Source organism: Amphiprion ocellaris, chromosome 8 (assembly GCF_022539595.1).
Source record: "Amphiprion ocellaris isolate individual 3 ecotype Okinawa chromosome 8, ASM2253959v1, whole genome shotgun sequence".
Classification (NCBI taxonomy): Eukaryota; Metazoa; Chordata; class Actinopteri; family Pomacentridae; genus Amphiprion; species Amphiprion ocellaris.
In genome coordinates this window covers 17,821,056-17,843,474 of record NC_072773.1, presented here as the reverse complement: position 1 = coordinate 17,843,474, position 22,419 = coordinate 17,821,056, and the positions used below count along the sequence as shown (strand labels likewise).

General features: G+C 40.0%; 1 protein-coding gene across 1 annotated transcript; it reads right to left on the bottom strand.

Annotated features, from left to right (window-relative positions):
- Positions 1–662: 662 nt before the first annotated feature.
- edem2 (ER degradation enhancer, mannosidase alpha-like 2) lies at positions 663–12,740 on the bottom strand. The gene is made up of 11 exons (XM_023260931.3): positions 12,502–12,740; positions 10,194–10,304; positions 9,750–9,789; positions 9,464–9,569; positions 9,252–9,377; positions 8,929–9,140; positions 8,182–8,323; positions 5,698–5,822; positions 5,461–5,605; positions 3,041–3,162; positions 663–1,473 (listed from the first exon to the last, which is right to left on the bottom strand). Exons 1-11 carry the CDS (start codon positions 12,591–12,593, stop codon positions 1,003–1,005), a joined length of 1,692 nt encoding a protein of 563 aa, XP_023116699.2. The 5' UTR covers positions 12,594–12,740; the 3' UTR covers positions 663–1,002.
- Between the last annotated feature and the right edge of the window lie 9,679 nt (positions 12,741–22,419).

The window sequence follows — 22,419 nt, the reverse complement described above, 5'->3', positions numbered from 1 at the left end:
CATGGTGACACTCTGGCCTTGCAGCTAGAAGATCCCTGGTTCGCATCCCAGCCTGGGGTCTTTCTGTGTGGAGTTTGCATGTTCTCCCTGAGCATCGTAGGTTCTCACCAGATACTCTGTCTTCCTTCCACAGTCCAAAAACATTAAGATGTTAATTAGTGATTCTAAATTGTCCGTACGTGTGAATGTGAGTTGTCTGTCTCTATGTAGCCCTGTGATAGACTGGTGACCCATCCGGGGTGTTCCCTGCCTTCACCTTAAGTCAGCTGGGATAGAATCCAGCCCCCTGTGACCCTACAGAGGATTAAGCAGTAATGGATTTGTGTATGGGTTTCCATCTGGTTGTGTAACCAGGTACTACAGTTAATCTACAACACATTTTCTGACATGCATGTCCTCGATCTTCCGCCATAATATTAACAGTACACTTTTAACCTGATTCTGATGATACAGAAAGCCCCAGAGTTGCAGACAAACAAAAAAATGCTACAGGAACTCGGTGCGGAGTTCCCATTTAAAAGGAGCAGATTTGTTAAATTCAAGCAATTTTCTTTTTTACCTCTAAATATTAGGTCTTCACTCAAATGGTAATGTAAACCCTGATGCACAATCCTCCCTCTTCTCATTTCTGAGTCTCCAATTTGAAACAAATGAGACAAACATAAAATTACAAAACATTTTTAATAAATAAAAATATACTTTACTATCAGTTTAAGTTAAAACAGTGTCGGCAAAGCAAATCTGAGTTCAGGTCTCACTGGTCCCAGCTACAGTCAAAGCTCAAAACCAGCATCCTGGATAGTGGTGAATCTCTTGGATCAAAACTGGAGCATCAGAACTCCAACAGATTTTTTAATTCATCCTGTTGGCCTTTCGTAAAAAGTGGTCATTTTTGAAAACCACCTGACTTTTCATGTGACAGTGAATAAATGTGGACTTTTAAACCAATGAGCCATCATGCGTCAGGGCCTCATAAAGTCATTGAGAGGTGATCCTGAAGTGTCAGGTGTTGTCGGTGAACACCTGTCCAAAGATGGACAGCCGAGCGTTGAATGGCTGAACGGGGCAGGACAGCAGTGGAGGCGTCCTCTTTTCTCCTGGCTTCAGAGCAATGCTGTCTGACGGGTTGGGTGGAGGGTCTTCTGTTTGCTTGGCAGGCGGTTTTGATCGACCGTCGGGCTGTGACAGGCTGAGCAGGATGTCTCGGAGCTCCTGATGGTCCTGGGCGTGGCGGCTGCAGCAGTAGAGCGCCGCTGGGTCCAGAGGATGAGCTTCTGTGTTGAAGATGAACCCCCCAGCCCCTAAAACACACTGCCCCCCATCACCGCCTTCCTCCCAGGAACCGTCGCCCTCCGTCCCTCCGCCATGCAGGAAGTGGGTGGGGTCAAAGAGCAGGTAGAGGTATTTTATGGTTTCAGCGAGGAAAAAGGACTCCATCCTGTTGTCCAGCTGGTGATCTCGCAGGTCTTTAACCTGCAGGATGGTATTTGGATTTAACACTGTTCAGTCACCACTGTCCTTATATATACAGCAGCTCCACGTGCTTTACAGATGACAGACAGTTCAAATTTTAAAAATTAAACCATGTGAGACCAAAACAGGCAAGATTTATATATAAGAGATGTGATCAAAAAGCTCCGAGACTGTGGCCATAATAATCAAAAACCGTATCCGATTTAAATCTGGCCACTATCCCCGTTGAAGTGGTCTCCTCGTGCACGTGATGAACAGCTCTCAATGCTCCTGCAACACTTGAAACATTCCCTGGAGGTTGTGACATGTAAACATTTCAAGCACAGTCTGTGATGCATGTTGAATCTGTCCAAACTACGACTCTTCAGCCGGATTATTTATTTATTTATTTTTTTTTTTTTGCAAAGTGAAAGAAGCCACAGGCAGCCAAACACTGGTCAATTTTGAATTTTTGGTAAATTTTGCTCCCATAACATGTCTTCTTCTGGAATAGTGGAAAGAAAACATCCAAAATACGCATGTATGTTTTTATTTTACTACTTTGTCTAGTGGAAATGTATGAAAATATGTGCATATTTAATGATGTAATTCTTCATTTGAATTTAAACATAAAATTTCAGAAAATTTGTAATATAAAAAAATATTATGAAAATAATGTCGTCAACGGGGGAAGTTTCATTATGAAAACTTTTGGTTGAAACAGTGGCCTCCAATAAAAATGAATGACATTTTCTAAAACATGTCTTTAAAGGCCAAGTTTGCTGTTTTTCTCTGAGTCAGAAATCTCCATTTGTCCTTGACTTTCCAGTTTTACTTTCATCTCGATTCTGAACACTTTTACAGAGAAGTATATTCATGTATCAATTAAGGCTAATTTAAAGAACATAAAAATGCGATTTGTTTTTTTTCCTGGCTGTTCGACAGTATTTTTCATTTACAGGCTGATGAAAACAGAACATCTAAAATGCCCTCTGTTAAAACCTTTGACTTGAAAATGTCAACACAATGAAAAAAGTATCCCATATTGAGGTTTCTACTCTACTCTACTCTATAAACTGGGTAATTATGAGATACATGACACCTCATTTGCATATTCAAACTTAATTTACAATTTAGACAAAGTTGTAATATAAAAAATCATTGCAGTGTTGGAAGTAATAAACTGCTTGATGATGATATCTGCTGGTTAAAATGTTGCTCTGTTTATCTGCAATGTCTCCTCTTAAAAGGACTGATGGTGAACAGGTGTCACAGATTTTTTGGACTGTGCAGGTGTCTGTGCTTCACCGTGGAACATTCTGATTTACTTCATATGAAGCAGTTCAACAGAGCATTTGGTGAGCTGTATGATACTGCAAGAATCTACACACAGCCTGATTATCAGATTTTTGATAATCTGAAAAATCAGCCTCAGGAGCGCAGTTTTAGCTGAGATGCCTGAGCTGCTTTAGATTTTAATTCTATCTCAGCCATATCAGGCGTAATGTTTTTTAAGTGTATTTTGTTATTGGTGTTTAATGTATGCAGACCACCGCATGCTCTGTAAACAGCAGACATTTGGACTTACGCTGGCATATCCACAGGGCGTCTTGGCGATCCTCTCGATGGACTCCAGAGCGTCGAAGCCCAGCTGGAGGTAGGTGTGGTCGCCTGTGGCCCTGAACAGGTACATGGCACTCTCTATTAACTCTAAAACAAACATACACAGAGGCAGGAGGGTAAGAAATTGTGTTTGGCAGCTCATCTGACAGGCATGAATTGCAAGACTTACAGTGGGTATGGAAAGTATTCAGACCCCTTTAAATTTTTCACACTTTGTTTCATTGCAACCATTTGCTAAAATCAAAAAAGTTCATTTTATTTCTCATTAATGTACACTCAGCACCCTATCTTGACAGAAAAAAACAGAAATGTAGAATTTTTTGCAAATTTATTAAAAAAGAAAAACTGAAATATCACACGGTCATAAGTATTCAGACCCTTTGCTCAGTATTGAGTAGAAGCAGCCTTTTGAGCTAGTACAGCCATGAGTCTTCTTGGGAATGATGCAACAAGTTTTTCACACCTGGATTTGGGGATCCTCTGCCATTCTTCCTTGCAGATCCTCTCCAGTTCTGTCAGGTTGGATGGTGAACGTTGGTGGACAGCCATTTTCAGATCTCTCCAGAGATGCTCAATTGGGTTTAGGTCAGGGCTCTGGCGGTGCCAGTCAAGAATGGTCACAGAGTTGTTCCGAAGCCACTCCTTTGTTATTTTAGCTGTGTGCTTAGGGTCATTGTCTTGTTGGAAGGTGAACCTTCGGCCCAGTCTGAGGTCCAGAGCACTCTGGAAGAGGTTTTCTTCCAGGATATCTCTGTACTTGACCGCATTCATCTTTCCTTCAATTGCAACCAGTCGTCCTGTCCCTGCAGCTGAAAAACACCCCCATAGCATGATGCTGCCACCACCATGTTTCACTGTTGGGATGGTATTGGGCAGGTGATGAGCAGTGCCTGGTTTTCTCCACACATACCGCTTAGAATTAACGCCAGAAAGTTCAATCTTGGTCTCATCAGACCAGAGAATCTTATTTCTCATAGTCTGGGAGTCCTTCATGTGTTTTTTGGCAAACTCTATGCAGGCTTTCATATGTCTTGCACTGAGGAGAGGCTTCCGTCGGGCCACTCTGCCATAAAGGCCCGACTGGTGGAGGGCTGCAGTGATAGTTGACTTTGTGGAACTTTCTCCCATCTCCCTGCTGCATCTCTGGAGCTCAGCCACGGTGATCTTTGGGTTCTTCTTTACCTCTCTCACCAAGGCTCTTCTCCCACGATTGCTCAGTTTGGCTGGACGGCCAGGTCTAGGAAGAGTTCTGGTCGTCCCAAACTTCTTCCATTTAAGGATTATGGAGGCCACTGTGCTCTTAGAAACCTTGAGTGCTGAAGAAATTCTTTTGTAACCTTGGCCAGATCTGTGCCTTGCCACAATTCTGTCTCTGAGCTCCTTGGGCAGTTTCTTCGACCTCATGATTGTCATTTGCTCTGACATGCACTGTGAGCTGTAAGGTCTTATATAGACAGGTGTGTGCCTTTCCTAATCAAGTCCAATCAGTTTAGTTAAACACAGCTGGACTCTAATGAAGAAGTAGAACCATCTCAAGGAGGATCAGAAGAAATGGACCGCAGGTGAGTGAAATATGAGTGTCACAGTAAAGGGTCTGAATACTTATGACCGTGTGATATTTCAGTTTTTCTTTTTTAATAAATTTACAAAAATTTCTACATTTCTGTTTTTTTCTGTCAAGATAGGGTGCTGAGTGTACATTAATGAGAAATAAAATGAACTTTTTTGATTTTAGCAAATGGCTGCAATGAAACAAAGGGTGAAAAATTTAAAGGGGTCTGAATACTTTCCGTACCCACTGTAAGTAGTCCTCAAGTTGCTGAGCTGAACCACATGGAGATTTTCACACTACAAAACTGAGAGTATGCAAGATGTACTAATCACAGTTTACAGTTTTATTCCCACACATGAAGTAAAATTCAATTCAAAGACATGACATGTTGTTGCCTTCAACACTCCCTCTGCTGCACGAACTAACCAAGAACATTGACTTTTGTAGCAGTAATTTCAAACATGCAGGAAAACATTTAGGAAGGAGCACTGCTGAAGCTAGCACGTAGCATCGCTGGGCTAGCCACTAGTATGCCTATGTTAGTACATAGCATAGGCTAGTCCATAGTATTCCTAGGCTAGTCACTTGCATTCCTAGGCTAGCAAATAGCATTCCTAAAATAGGCCATTTTTTTCTTATTTCAGTCAGAATGAAAAAAAAATACTATTCAGGTTTTTTGGGAGCTCTGATATAAACTGTTACGTCCCTTTTTCCCCTGAATGTCTGCAAACATGCAAAGTTAGCATAAAGAAACATACATTGATTTGATACGGCATGATGCAATACACACAAATGACTCTTTAAAAAGCTGGTTAATCAGTTACTGGTCTGACCTGGCCTCAGCGGGTATCCCTCTCTCTTATCCACAGTGTAACCCTGGGGGATGCTATAAAACTCCGGCAGACCTCCAAACTGTCTCCACACCGAATAATAGTTCTGAAATGTTCTGACGGCACTGTCCAGGTTTCCCAGGAGAGACTGAAACACACAAAAGTCATGAAAGATAACAATTTCAATACAAGTACTGGAAAATATTGTGAGTGTTTGTGTAGTCAGGTAATGTTTCCTACCTGCAGGCCGGGCCAGAAGGCCTCCAGACTTTGAAAAACAGGCATGGACACTGTTCCTTTATGCATTTGCACCCACAGGTACCAATCGTCAAAACGAGTGTAGTTCTGAATGGCTTGATCGTAAGCTGAGAAAAGGCATGACAGTTAGCAACTTGATTTCATATTGCAACTGACTAACCTCAGCATGCTACATGTCAACCTGGGGATGGCAGTCATTAGCATGGGGATAATACTGATCAGTCAAAGGATAATACCGACCAGCCTTGGGCAGTGATTTTCACATGGCACACTTGCCACGGGATATCATTCAATTTCACTAAATTAGTCCAGAAATTACTATTTAGTGACTGTAAATGATTTCCCATTGTTGTATTCCTCTGCCTGCAGTGTAGTGTAAATATTTTTCAATGCAAGTGGGGGGCAGCAGGTTTCTGATGACCTTCTCAATTTAAGACCAGAATTAGGCTAGTGATGCTTGGAAGTGGTAATGGTGACAGCGATGGATAAATATTTGAAATGGAACAATACAAACTCCGAAGTGGGCCTTGAACACATTTCTGACCCAGATGAAGGTCCTAGAATGAGTGGTGCTCAAACAAAAGCAAAAATGTTGAGCTTGAGGCAATACAGCAAAAGATTTCTTTTATTTGGATTCATTTTCACCAGTGATCCTACTGCACCAACTCCATTGTGCTTGGTGTGTTAGGGAAAAGCTATCCAACAGTGCCATGGTAACAAGCAAGCGTCAACGCTATCTGCAAACGAAACACTTCAAAACAAAAACGCAGACTATTTTGTTCACCTGTGAGAGCACACTGAAAAACAGGCAACTTAAATGAAAAAAACCACAAAGGTGAGCGAGAGAGCTCTCACAGCTAGCTATCAGGTAGCTGAACTTGTGGCAAAATCAAAAAAGCCGCACACTGTGGCAGACACATTAATACTACCTGTCTGCACAGCCAATGTAAATTATATGCTCAGCCCGAATGTAGCTAAAGAAGAAGCTTAAGTCTCTCTCTCAGATAACACAATTTCCAGATGTATTGATGACATTTCTGCAGACATCGAAAGTGTTGTTCTGGAAAAGATGCACATCAGTGGAAAATTTGCATTGTAACTTGATGAGTCTATGGATATTAGTTAGTTTTTTCTTGCCACTGTCGCCTTAGGGCTTGCTCTGGGGGTTCAGGCATATGGGTTCTGTAAAGCGTCTTGAGACAATTTAACCTATAATTGGCGCCATATAAATAAAATTGAATTGAATTGAATAGTTGACATTCTTAACTCTTGGCATATGTGTGTTTTGTGGATAGAGATGTCATCAGGGCGAACTTCCTATTTTGCAAGACATTGCCAGAAAAAACAACAGGGGAGGAAATTTTTCTGGTCACATCAGAATGTATTGAACAAGGAGGACTTCCGTGGGAAAACTACACGAGTGTTTGCACTGATGGAACAGCGGTACCAAAGGCTTCATTAACAGAGTGAAAGAGAGACACCCAGAGGTTACTGTTTCGCATTGTTTTTTGCACAGTGAAGCACTTGTTGCCAAAACTCGATCAGCAGACCTAACTCCAGTGTTGGATGATGTTGTGTATGATAAACTTTGTAAAAACAAGGCCTGTAAAAAGCCGCGTATTTGCATCTTCGTGTTAGGAAATGGGAGCAGTGCATAAAGCTTTATTGTTTCATACAGAGGTCCAATGGTTGTCTCGTGGCAAAGTGCTGGCCTGTGTGTTTGAGCTGCAGGAGGAACTAAAAGTGTTTTTGACTAACAAGACATGCGACGATGCAAAGCTGCTTGCAAATGATGAGTGGTATCCAAGGCTGGCATGCGTGGCAGATTTACTTCAGCATCTGAATGAAGTGAACACACGAGTGCAAGGCCGGAATGAAAACCTGCTTACAAGTACAGGTAAAATAAATGGATTTCTTTCAAAGGTGCACCTCTGACAACAACATTTGGAAACTGCCAACCTTAAAATGTTCCCAGTCAGCCAGAAATAGCAAGGTATTAACACTGCTGCTTTGTGTGAGATAATTGGTAAACTTCTGAAGTGTGTACTGTATTAGACTACAGTGTGTCATTTTGTAATATTTTTATTTGGTAGTGTGCCAATACAAAAAATGCACCATGCATCAAAAAAGGTTGAAAAATGCTTGTCTAGGGATGCTGTGAACTAGCCAAAGAATGCTATTGGTAAGTCTGGAGATGCTACAGACTATTCTAGGCTTGTTATGGACTAGCCAAGAGATGCAAGTGTCAAGGGATGTCACTGACTAGTCCACAGATCTAACTGGACAGGGTTTGGTTACTACATATCAGGTGATTTTTTTGTGTTTGTTTTTTTCATTTTCATGGTCATACAGATCAAATAAGAACTGAAAACCCCACCCTACATACACACGGCAATTAAAATAATGTAATAAAAACAGCAAACTGTTATCTAGTAGCAGGAGAAAGGACAGTGTTGTGAGCTTTACCCTGGAACATGTTAAGCAGCTCTTCGTCTTGCAGCATGATGGCTCCTTTCACCAGATACTCAAAGTAAGAATCGACACCCGCTCCGATCCCAGCATCTTGAGCCACCCACTTTTTAGACAGGATATCAATGTGGTTCCCCACCTGGACAGAAAGGAGATATCGCCTTCTTTTATAACACTACATCATTATTGCATTGACTGATGTAGCACCTCACAGACAGGAGGTGATAAAAAGGATACCAACAGCTGCAACTGAGAAGTCAAGTCTCTTAAATCTTCCCTAAGCATTTACATTGCAATTTACGCACTGTCAATATATATACTGTATTAGACTTGGCATTAGTGCGACAGTCACGTCGCAGGCTTTGTGATGTAAAATAGGACAAAGTAGATCATCATATCATGCTACAATTTTTTTGTTGCTTGACATTAAAAGAAAACTTACATTCCATCTAGGCTCAATGACTAATCTGCAAGATGCTAATGCAACCTGGGGAGGATAGTTGCTAGCCTAGGGACACTATGGACTCACACATAGTTAAGCTTCATACTAGCCTAGTGATGCAAGTTATTGGCCTGAAGTTGTTGTGAACTAGTTTAGGGATACTATGGACTAGACTAGGGTTGCTCATTAGATGATTTTTGATTGCTTAGTTAATGTATTTGCATTCAGTTTTATTTACATGGATGAATGTTAATGAGGGTTGGATAATTTGGATTTCAGAGAACCAAACACAGACAAATTACCAGTCCGATGTCAGATCTGGTCTTCCATAGGGCTCTCAGAGCTCGGCGGGCTGCATTCTCAAACGTCGGGTCTCCAGTTAATCGACTCAGCATAGCAAACTCCAGGATGAAGGTTCCCACGCCGGCAGTGCAGGTGACAGGTGTCTCGGTGGGACTGACGCCGTGCAGCAGGTTCACCGTACCGTACGGCATCCCAGTAGGAGTCTGAAATGCTGGAAGCATTCATACAGCGTGTTATGGCTTGAAACCTTCAGCACATATAAATAAGTAATCTGTTACAAATATAGACTTTTGTCTCAAATTGCTTGTGTGTGTATTTTTACCAGGCAGTAGTTTCCTGGCGGCGTCCTCGGCCATCCTCAGCAGTGGTCCTGAACAAGGCCAACCAGGCTCCAGCTCCATCCCTGCCCTCCCTGCCAGCAGGTGGGCCGACAGCAGACCACCCACCACTACACACGAAAACACACACACATATAATACTCAGTTCTGAACATAATATTCCTCACTAAATCTGAAATATCATCTCCCTTCGTACCTCTAATGTTGGTTTCAAACACAGATGCATTGACGTCAATGTCGAAGTCCACAGTGTCTTGGAGAAGTGATGCTACACGCTGAAACTCTGTACGGTTTCCCAAAACCTTTGGAGACACATTGTATTTAAATTTATTATAAAATATAGTCATGCCTTCATCTGAAAGCTGCAATAACAGGGGCCAAGAATCAAACTTTTCTCTAACAACATTTTTTTTCTATACATTTTATTCACATTTTAAAATATTTTTGCCTTCAATTTTTAAAAAATCTTTTCCAGGTCTTACCAGCAGAGTGTCGAGGGCATCAATCAGAGTGAGAGAGAAACTATGGAAACAACATAGATGGAAACATTTTATCATTGACAATTTTTAAACATAGAAAAACCAAGAACCTACAGGCAGTAACGAGTCAGGCAAAATGGTACCTAAGATTTTAAAAAAAGAACACTTTAATCAAGACAGCAATGTGAAAGTCCACTGGTTATCACGCTGCTTAAAGAGTGCAACAAATGCTGTTGAATCCAACAAACTTAGCAGAGATTTATAGAATTTTCTAATTAAAAAATGGCAATGTACTGGAAAAATTAAAATGTGAATGTGAATGAAGCTAAAAGTACGATTGGCAAGTTGTCAATAAATTTAGTTAGCAGGACATACACGGTATTTTAAAATGAACTTCACATATTAAAATCATTTTTTGAAAAACAGCCAGCGACAACGTCGCCTCACCTGCCCCAGGTGTCTTGTCCATCACAGGTGAGTGGGCGGAGCTCGTCGTAGGGGAAGGCGTTGTCGAGGTAACTGTTGTAGGCGTGGTAGAACATGGACTTGATGCGCTGCCTGAGACATGACACAGATCATAATGTATTTTAATGCAGGTTTTGCACCTTTAAATAGCAATCATAATCATAATATCATAATCATAATAATAAAAACCTTCTGAGACCTTTTTTCGTAGAGGGAACTGAATTCAAAGCTTTTCAAGACCTGCAGATTAAAGCTGAAAATCATCTGCAACTATTATGACATTCAATTAGTCACTGAGGTCTTTTTAAAGCATCAATTTTAAAAGGGAATTTGCTGATATTTTGCTTATCTTACCTTGTGATTAAATATTGGCAGATAATTAGAGATCTTTGGATTATTTTGATTGAAAAAAGCAAGACATATGGTCATGTCCCCTCTGGGTGTCAGCCTGTAGAGAGGGAGATGTCATCTGATGTCACCTCACATTTCCTATACATCTGAAGCAGTGGAGACGGTCAGAAAACAACCTCTGCAATCTTCTGACAGCTCATTAAACAACACCATCTTCACCTCCAGTTAGACATGCACCCTGCTGGACCTCTGCCTTTCCAACACCTATTTTAAATACAGTGAGAGACTCTCCAGACAAAAGCACAACTGTACCACAAGTGCACCAGTATTACCCACTGAAGTGGAAATCAGAGTACTGAGGTTCTTCAAGAGAACAAATCCTAGCTACTAAGTGGACAACACCCGGTTCAAAATTAAAGCCCAAGAAGTCAAAACCTTCAAAGAACAGATCAATTTGGTGAAAAGCAGCATCAAATACATAAGGGAGAATCCTCAGGGAAAATAAACTGACTTTTTTGAGCACATTGAGGTCTCAGCACTGAAGTGTACACAGACAAATATGCACTGTTTGACTCCCACTAATTATTAGAACATATTAACAGCATTAGAACCAAACCAGAGGGAAAACAAAAGGACAAAAGGAGTGCACAACATTTAAACACTTAGAACCTGAAACTATCCCAACTGAAACTTTGTTAAGTCTGCAAAGATTTGAAGAAAAAACAGCGCAACATCAAACAAAGAAGAAAAAGTGGCAGGAGGGACAACCCTGTCATTCCATATATACCTGATGTCACTGAGAAATTCAGATGGATGTTCTCACAACATCCCAGTGTACATCAGGCCCAGTAGCAGTCAGGGACAAAAAAAACTGAATCACCCCGAGGATAAAACACTAAAACACAAGCTGAGAAATAAACCTCCACAGCCATGCAGTGAGGACTGCACAGGCCTATATGGAGAGGAGCCGAACAAACCAAAAACACACCAGAAAGCCAGCTCCTCTGGACAAGACTGTGCAGTCCACCTGCATCTAAAACACAAAATACACTCCTTTAAAGACAGAAATATTTACATTCTGAACAGGAGAAGACAGAAGGTTGAGAGAGGAGTAAAGGAAGTCATCCATGTTAAACTGGAACAGCCTTCTCCAAACAGAGGAGGGCATCTACAACACCACTTATCAGGTACATACAATGCAGTCTTGAAATCCTTTCCCAAGCAACATCACTATCTTCCTATGTGATTTGTGAGTGAGAATAAATACCTGCGACCCATCACCAATTAGTTAGAACTGAGGAAGCCTCTTATATGTAGGTAAAATGTCTTTAAGAACAGAAGAGGAAGTCAGGTTTTTCTTCTACTGAAGCATTTGGAATGACTTAAATGACCGAAAATCTACACAGACTAGGGATGCTTGTTGCAAATAATAAATGTAACCTCAAACAACCACTGAGTTTATAATGGAATAAGATCCATAAATATTCCATTACATTGTAAAATGTCACCTGGTACTTGAACGTTGCTTTCTTTTACAGAGATAAAGACATTTCACCATAAACTAATGCAGAAAAGTTAGGATATACCAGAATGCAGGCTATGAGCTGTGTTCAAATGAAACCTATGACTTTAGGACATTGTTGTGGACGTTCTCCACAATTTTTTAAAGGTTGTATCGAGCAAAAGATTAATTAAAAACTAATCAGTGATAGATGCAGCCAGACTGCTGCCATAGTTCACCTTCCACCACTTCAAAACTTCAAATTTCACTTTGGATATTAAATTAAAAGCTACGTTAATTTCCCATATGTCTATTTAATAACAAAGACTATCTTATTTATTGAAGGTACCTGCACTTTGAGATGAAAAAATAAAAATATGCAACAATTTTGCGGTCTCCAAAGCTGAAAGTGGCCGCTTGTGTGTCAATGTGTTGTACCTGACAGCAGCCATCTCCTGGTCAGTGAACTGATGAGTCGCCGCATCGCTCAGCAGCAGCAACAACAGCGCCGCGCACACGGGAGCGCGCATGGAGACGTGACAGAGACCAGAGGACAGACGGACAGACGGACAGGAGGACACGGAGACAGAGGAGCCAAATTAGAGAGAAAAACCCGGAGAACAAGTGAGCTTCTGCTGCCAGTGTTGTGCAGCTGTCAGGAAGCAGGAAGTGAACGATGTGCGCATGCGTCGACCGGTACGCTGACGCGTGTTTTTCATTTTTTTTAAACAGACTTTATTGACAACAAAGGTTAAAATACAAGTGAGGTTGCACCGCAAATAACACAAGGATGAACTACTTGTGTAAAATAATTAAATCTAATTCAACTTTAAACATTTAATATTACAGCTTAACGTGAACTACGTAGAAATGTTCACAATTCATCTCAAGAGATGTTTTTAAAGCCTTCAAGTTTTAAGATCAACAACAACAACAACTAAGCTTTCAGATCTCTGTTGAAAAGAAACTCATGAAATCTTCTTGTTGCTTGGAGTTCTGATCAAATAATTCAGATCAGAGAATCTTTTCCTCTGAGTCATCTAAATGCAGTTTGACAACAACAAGCGGTCATCCTGCCATTTTAAACGTATTTATTAATTTGGCTCACTCTCTTGTAAAGTCAAATAAAACTAATTTGATGAGGCCTTTAGGTGGATCATGACAGTCTGTGGGGTTACTAAACGTGTACATCACCGCCTTAAAATGAACAGTGATCGCTTTTCATACATATTCTTGCTTAGTGACACCACAGTTGTTTTTGTGAGAAAAGGCTCAGTCTCAACAGCCTTTTAAGTACAGTATCAACAAACGCAAACATCAGTCTGAAACTACAACCGTTTGTAGGCAAATCCTTGATCCACCTCCCAAACTTTGCATAAGGATGTCCTTGTTTAACTTCTGAGTAATTTCATGAGCTGCAAGGAAGTCAGAATACTGATTTTCAAGGTAAAATTTAAATGAAAATGATTTTGAACGAGGGCTGCATGGTGGCATAGTAGTTAGTACTTTCGCCTTGCAGCTAGAAGATTCCCGGTTTGCGTCACGGCCGTCCTGGGATCTTTCTGCATGGAGTTTGCATGTTCTCCCTGTGTATGTGTGGGTTCTCTCCAGGTACTCCGGCTTCCTCCCACAGTCCAAAAATATGCTGAGGTTAATTGATCATTCTAAATTGCCTGTAGGTGTGAATGTGATTGTTTGTCTGTATATGTAAGCCCTGCGACAGACTGCTGACCTGTCCAGGATGTCTCCTGCCTTCGCCCGAGTCAGCTGGGATAGACTCCAGCCCCCCTGAGACCCTAATGAGGATAAAGCAGTGTATCAATAATGGATGGATGGATTTCGAACGAAAACTGAACTTGAAACTTAGTTTAAAATTAGAATACTGAGAAAAATAGTTTAAAGTAAAAAAATTATTCAGAATTGAGTTTACACTGAGAGTTTGGATAATTTTGGTTCAAGTTCAACTGTTCATTGTAGATCTGAATGGATCCTTGCACTAACACTGCCTCAGTTGCACAAAATACCGCACATTGTTCATGTCATAACAATTGTATCAGACACAGCACTTAACTGTGGTCTGTTTTCAGGGCAGAATGTGACATTTGTCTACATAAACATCCCCATGACATGGACTGAGGCCCAGAGCTACTGCAGAGCTCATCACACAGACCTGGCCAGTGTGAGAAACATGACAGAGAACCAGAAGGTGGTGGAGCTGATTCCTTCAGGACGAAAGTCTGGATTTGTCATTTCAAAGATCCCTGGAAGTGGACAAATGGACATAATTCTTTATTTAGGTACTGGAGTGAGGCAACTAAAGAACCCAATAACTTCAAAGAGGAAGTTTGTGTGACAGCAAACTTGGGAACCTCTGGAAACTGGGAGAACTGGAGGTGTGGCCTGAGGAGAGCATTCATTTTCTACAGTAGTAAGCGATGATATAGTTAGCCCTTAGTTTGGGCATTAAGCTTTACTTTGTTAGCAAATACTGTAGAGACAGTGAAATGCACATCTACCTTTATCCTTATCAGCCTGCAGTTGAAGCTGCTGTTCACCACTATCCACACAGTTTGATCAGACTTTAGAGCTGATGTTGCATCAATAATGGTGAAGTTAGGTAGCATGCCATGTTCACTGAGGACAGTGAAGGCAGCAGCAACAGCTACATGTTGTGTGAAACCATATTAAGTTGTGATTATTCTCTCCTGACTGACTCTCATGTCAAAGGAGTATATAAGAGTCAGTATGTCCAAGTCTGAGGACATTGTTCTATTTTAGAAATCGGTACATTGCTCCCAGTGGGTTTCAGGGTGGAGTGCTGTTCCAGTCAATGAAGTTTAATTATCTCAGGGTTTTGTTCATGAATGATGAGAAAATAGAGCATGAGATGGACAGACAGCATCAGCAGTAATGCAGGTGTTGTACCAGACTGTTATTCATTATTTTAATAGGTGAATTTTGCACTTTTGGCTTTAATATGGCACAAGGGAACTTCTAACTAATAACACCTGATTGTTTCTCAAAGTTGTGCAGGTTTCAAAGCAGCATGTAGTGAAGGTCAGACTGACTGCAGAGGACGACTCCTCTGTGGACCTGAATGATCCTGCTGTGATGGACGATGTGCTGAAACATGTAAATCATGTTTCACTGATAAACATGTACTAAAACATATTTTCCTTCTCAGTTATTCCATATTTACACTGATCAGTATCACATTTCATGCAGATTGTTCCTGTTTAATGTTTAGGCAAAGCGATGAGCTCTGCCTTCCTGTAAGGCTTGGTCAAAGGTTGAAGACTTTGGTCTGTCCTGTTGAAGATCTTTTCCACAATAACTGTAATTAAATATTGAATGGTGGAGCTGAAGTTTACCTCAAACACACTCATCTTACTGTATCTTTGTTTTTCCAATGAAAGGCTTTTTTTTTTTTTCTGCGACTGTGCTGTATAAAGGAAACTTGTTTAATTTGACTTACATTCATCTGGCAAACATCTAAAGCCAAAAAGTCAAATAGTTTGCATATTAGTTTTGCATGGAGCCGATAAAAGTGAGAGAAAATCAGTCAGACCAGCAGCTGAACGTCTGCAGTCGCAGAGTAACAGAGAAAAACAGGGAAGGATGGAAAAAGTTCTTCTGTGCATCGCAGCTGCATCAGGCAAGAGTTTTATATATTCTTTCTTTATCCCTTTTTTTTTTTTCAGATTTTTAATCAACATACTTTGGTGATCTCCACTGTGAGAGCTTTAAGTACCATTATTTTTGTTGTACAATACTGTTACTATAATTGCTACTCAATACATAAAAGTTTGTTAGTAAGTTGTTTTATATTCATGACATTAATATTAGACATGCATTTCTGCTGAAAGTCATTTAGACCTCAAGTATAATGTGTATTTCTATCTGTTGCAGCAGGGCTGTTTACTGTCTCCTCTCTTGGTGAACGTCAGTACCATGTTGTTTATGAACGGAAAAACTGGACTGAAGCTCAGAGTTACTGCAGAAAAAAATACACAGACCTGGTGACTATAGAGAGGATGGAAGATGTGAACATCCTGAACATCATGGCCATTTTAAACCCATATAACTACCCGGTAAACAGCTATATCAATTCACTTTAGTCTACCACTTTCTTCATTTTCCATCATTAAACCATTACAAATTTTGATTAGTAGTGAATTTTAATTTGACGTTACATACATTTCTCCAGGATGGAAATTACATCAACAAGTGACAAAAGACAGTAAAACATTGTGTTTGAGGTGTCTGGGATGAACATGTTTTTTAAACATTTTTACTAAGCTGCCATGTCCAAAACAATTCACACCTTTGTCAGTGATCAGGGGCAGTTGAACAGTTGGTGGTTGCTGATACTGTAGTTTTCTACTGCATCAACTGTTCTCAGTTTGTAGTCTGTTAAAATGATGTACAACAGGGGTGTCAAACTCATTTTAGTTAAGGGGTCACATTCAGGCCAGACTGACCTCATGTGGGCCAGACCAGTAAAATCATAATAACCTATAAATGACAACTCCAAATTTTCCCCCTTTTTGTTTTAGTGCAAAAAAAGTAAAAGTACATTTTGAAAATGTTCACATTTAATGAACGACCTTCTTACAAAACATTATGAACAACCTGAACCTTCTGAAGAAAAATAAGTGAAATTTCAACAACATTATGCCTCAGTTTATCATTTACACAGTACAAGTTACAGATCACAGTTTATCTATAAAGGTGCAAAACCTTTAGTCACAGGTATCTGGAACTGAACAATCTAGTATTTTACTGTATGATCAAAACAACTTGTCAAGATCTAGAAATTATTTTCAACTTACAATTTTACAAATTTAGAATTTGCAGATTCTTGGTATGTCATGTACATATTGAAGAATTGACAATAAAGCTGACTTTGACTTTGACTTAATGTCTTCTCTGTAAATTTTACCCTTTGCAAAGTCATGCGCTCTGGTGGGCCGGTTTTGGCCCATGGGTCATGTGTTTGACACCCCTGCTCTAGAACATGGTAGAAACTAGGGGATTTTCCATTTGGAAATGATAGATAGACATCTTTTGTCACTTGTTTATGTCATGTAGAAACCTAAATATAATTTCAGGGCTGAGCTCTATAACTGATTTGTTTTTGGCGATAATTGTTTCCCTTAATATAACCACAATATGACAAAGTATTCTGATATTAGCTGTTGTAAATGATTGTAAAAAAAACAAACAAACAAAAAAAACTTGGTCCTGACAGTGTAATGCACTGCAACATGAAGTAAAACACAGAGTGAAACACATCAACATTTGTGATGCGCCCAATAAGTAAATTAATAATGTTTCCTCATTATGTTCATAATAACCTGATTCTAGTTTTCAAATTAGTTTAATATGAACAAGAACTTCTAAGAGACACAGTTCCTCAACCGGTTTGTTTAGAATTAAACTAAGTACACGTAGTCAGCAAAGTCAGCCCAGGAGCAGAGAAAAGACAAGAAAGATCAAACTTTAAACCTGTTAGTAGTTCTTGAAAAGAAGTACTTTTAAGAAACACTTTTATTAAAGAATTTCAGTTGAGATTCCAAAAATTCCCCCAAAAATGTTTTGATTTTACCATCATAGAATATTGATCATATCACTTTAATCCATGTAAAATTGCATCTAAACATGAACTGAAGTGACTAAATAGATTTTTGCATAAATATTGTCTTCAACAGTCAGCAGGTTGTTTTCGAGGCTAATGGAGGTTATACTATTGTCATGCTGTTGCTTTCAGACCCACTGGATAGGACTGCATGTAGAGAAGTGGACCTGGTCACTGGCAGATGAGATGTTCTACAGTGATGGAGAGGCTGAGTTCAGGAACTGGTATAATGGGGAACCAAATAACTTTGCACAAAATGAATATTGTACAGCGATGTGGTACAGTGAAAAATGGAATGATTATCCTTGTGAAAGTACCATTCCATCGGTTTGCTCGGATGTCAGAGGTGAGAATTTTTATTACAGACTGAGAATAAATATCTCATCACACTCTTTTTTTTCCAGGCTTTACTCTGTGATGAGAAGCTGCAGCTGTTTTCTCATATGACCTCTGCAACACATCTAGAAAATCAAATCTGGGCATTTTCTGGATTTGCCTGTCCACACACAGAGACCTGTGCTTTGTTTTTGTATTTGACATGATAGGAATCTGCATCACATACCAACCATGGTTCATTGAATACAACTGCATGTGTGTGTTCAACATCCAGACCCATGAATTTTCCTTTATGTTACACAAAAAATACTCAGCAGCAACAAAGCTGGTCCAGCAACTTAGTCTCTTAGCAATTGTATCAGACACAGCACTTAACTGTGGTCTGTTTTCAGGACAGAATGTGACATTTGTCTACATAAACATCCCCATGACATGGACTGAGGCCCAGAGCTACTGCAGAGCTCATCACACAGACCTGGCCAGTGTGAGAAACATGACAGAGAACCAGAAGGTGGTGGAGCTGATTCCTTCAGGACGAAAAGTCTGGATTGGTCTTTTCAGACACTTGTCTTGGTCAGATGGACAGATCTACTCATTTCACTACTGGGAAAACACAAAACTGGACGGAGCTGGTGAGAATTGTGTCGCTGCAAACTTTGCAGACTCTGGAAAATGGAGCGGCGTTGGGTGTGATTCTGATCTCACATTTATTTGCTACAGTCAATGTAAGTGGTCATCTATGTTTCAAATTACATTTGGATTCAGAATTACTTTAGCATCCATCCATTATCTATACACTGTTTAACCCTCATCAGGGTTGTGGGGAGGCTGGAGTCTATCTCAGCTGACTTATGGTAAAGGCAGGGGACACCCTGGACAGGTCATCAGTCCATCACAGGGCTACATATAGAGACAATCATTCACACTCACATTCACACCTATGGACAATTCAGAATCACCAATTAACCTCTGCTGCATGTTTCTGAACTGTGGGAGGAAGCTGGAGTACCTGGAGAAAACCCACACATGCACAGGGAGAACATGAAAAATCCCAGACCCAGGCAGGGACACAAACCAGGGATGTTCTAGCTGTGAGGCTAACCACCAAACCACTGTGCAGCCCTGCTTCAGCATCTCATCTCATAAATGAGAATGTAACAAAAGCACTAGCTGTGTTTCAGTAATGTATGATTATGTATATTGTCAGGTATTGCATTAGAAAAGTTAATGGATTCAGCAAAATTTGTGAAAACTTGCTGAGTTTCCCTAAAAAGGTTTTACACCTACTTCTGGTGTTTTTGACTCTTTTTCTTTGGATAGTGTTAATGAGCTTCATTGGAGACAGAAACAGCTTTTCTGAATAACTTCTGTTGTAGCAAACATCTAACTCACCTGACCGATCAGCTGTTTCTTATGTGTCTTCATCTCCAGTCAGCATGAAACACGGCTGAGATCAGCTGACATGAAAAAAATAACTACCACTTGTTCAACTGAAATCGAGTTCTGAAGACTTCAGAACTTCTCCATTTTTTTCACAGATGGACAAAATGAGTTTTATTCTTGTCTATTTCATGTTGGTTTTTTGCAACATTTCAGCATGCCGTGGTGCTCAGCTGTAAATGATGGGTTTGTGTTGACTGAATGATGAGAATATGCAACAGGTGGAGGCTATGACAACCACATTTTCTGTGTCTTCATGAAGTGGTGCTGTAGGTTACATGACTGTAAAAAACAGCAGGAGGAGTCGGAAGCAAAACCAGTTTTCTTCAAGCAGTCTTCAGAGTCTAATGCGAATAATGTTTATTCAATACAGAGGCTGTAAGAACAAACATGAGCAAAATCTCGAGATTTTAACTGACTACACAAAGCATTACATCGTCTTTTATAGCTATGCAAATTTTTTCAAAACACCTCTTCCGCTCAGGAAAGCCACAACCCATCGTCCTAAGACGCAATCAGGATGCCCATGAAGTGATCGTATCAAAAGTTGGACCCCCTCCTCCTTTTTATTTCTGCTAGATTGGCATTATTTCTGCTTGGGTCAGCGTGCCCTAAGTTTCAACTCATGAGCGCAGATGAAGAGAAGGCATGTATTTCCTGTCTTATGCCTTATATGGGCTCCATAGGTTTCCGCTGGGTTGCCACTTTCCACAGGTTTATTAAGTGTATTCCTAACTTCAGCTGACATGTTAGGTCTCCCTATCTTATCTTTGTTAGCTCTTCAATTTGATTCACACATCCTGTTTGTGTAATTTTATCATTTGTTCAATCATAAAATGCCACAACTTTTGTAGCCTCAAGTGGACATTCGAGGAACTACAGTTATTTGCACTTCAATGCTGGAGGTTGTTGCTTTAAACACATGAAATTCAGAGGATAGTGTTAACTACATAATCAAAAGTGTTGCTTATTTCCCCCACAGCTGCCCAAAGGCATGTGATGAAAGCAAAATTGGAAGCGATGGAACCTAACTCTAATCTGGACGTGGATGACTTTACTGAGACAAGGAATCCTGTAGCAGGTAATCATGTATCATATGATATATCATTTATTTTACCAGAAAAAAACTAAAGGCTCTTAAAAATACACTGAAATAAAATGACATTTTATTCATCTCCAGGGGGGAAATTCACAATAGAGGAAAAAAAAATAAAAGCTGAAAAAAGTTTTCATAATGGAAATCAGAAGCCATACTCATTCTTACAACACTATAAAAGCATTTTGTCTGAATCTGTTCACATGTATACTGCAAGTACAGCCCTTCATAACCTTCTTGGGTTTTTATTTCCCTCAAACTTTAGTGTATTGAATTCTTTTTGCAATGTATGTCAAAACAAAAAAAAAATTGGTTTATATGATTGAAGTGACTGAAGAACAGGTGCTGTGTGACCTCATGTCAGGAATAATCAGGAAAATATTATTTCATGTCTCAGCTCAAACAGAAGCTGGACCAAAGAAGGAACAAAGATATCAGACTGAGCTGGAGCAAGGGGTCAGATGGAAAAGTCTTCCACAAGGTCAAGAAGGCAGAAACAGGGCTGGCGAGAACCCGGGAGAAGAACAGAGTCCACAAGGGGGAAGTCAAAGCGGCATCCATCCATCCATCCATTATCTATACACCGCTTAATCCTCACTAGGGTCGCGGGGGGTGCTGGAGTCTATCCCAGCTGACTCGGGTGAAGGCAGGGGACACCCTAGACAGGTCACCAGTCTGTCGCAGGGCTACATACAGAGACAAACAAGCACTCTCACATTCACCTACGGACAATTTAGAATAATCAATTAACCTCAGCATATTTTTGGACTGTGGGAGGAAGCCGGAGTACCCGGAGAGAACCCACGCATGCACAGGGAGAACATGCAAACTCCATGCAGAAAGATCCCGGGAAAGCCGGGACGCGAACCAGGGACCTTCTTGCTGCAAGGCGAAAGTGCTAACCACTACGCCACTGTGCAGCCCCCCAGTAAAATCATAATAACCTATAAATGACAACTCCAAATTTTCCCCCTTTTTGTTTTAGTGCAAAAAAAGTAAAAGTACATTTTGAAAATGTTCACATTTAATGAACGACCTTCTTACAAAACATTATGAACAACCTGAACCTTCTGAAGAAAAATAAGTGAAATTTCAACAACATTATGCCTCAGTTTATCGTTTACACAGTACAAGTTACAGATCACAGTTTATCTATAAAGGTGCAAAACCTTTAGTCACAGGTATCTGGAACTGAACAATCTAGTATTTTACTGTATGATCAAAACAACTTGTCAAGATCTAGAAATTATTTTCAACTTACAATTTTACAAATTTAGAATTTGCAGATTCTTGGTATGTCATGTACATATTGAAGAATTGACAATAAAGCTGACTTTGACTTTGACTTAATGTCTTCTCTGTAAATTTTACCCTTTGCAAAGTCATGCGCTCTGGTGGGCCGGTTTTGGCCCATGGGTCATGTGTTTGACACCCCTGCTCTAGAACATGGTAGAAACTAGGGGATTTTCCATTTGGAAATGATAGATAGACATCTTTTGTCACTTGTTTATGTCATGTAGAAACCTAAATATAATTTCAGGGCTGAGCTCTATAACTGATTTGTTTTTGGCGATAATTGTTTCCCTTAATATAACCACAATATGACAAAGTATTCTGATATTAGCTGTTGTAAATGATTGTAAAAAAAACAAACAAACAAAAAAAACTTGGTCCTGACAGTGTAATGCACTGCAACATGAAGTAAAACACAGAGTGAAACACATCAACATTTGTGATGCGCCCAATAAGTAAATTAATAATGTTTCCTCATTATGTTCATAATAACCTGATTCTAGTTTTCAAATTAGTTTAATATGAACAAGAACTTCTAAGAGACACAGTTCCT

Coding starts and splice junctions, on each gene's coding strand:
- edem2 (XM_023260931.3), bottom strand. CDS start 12,593: ATGCGCGCTCCCGTGTGCGCGGCGCTGTTGTTGCTGCTGCTGAGCGAT. Junction 9,378..9,463: donor GTTTGAAACCAACATTAGAG/GTACGAAGGGAG, acceptor TTTCGTGTGTAG/TGGTGGGTGGTCTGCTGTCG. Junction 3,163..5,460: donor GGGATACCCGCTGAGGCCAG/GTCAGACCAGTA, acceptor TGTTTGTTTTAG/AGTTAATAGAGAGTGCCATG.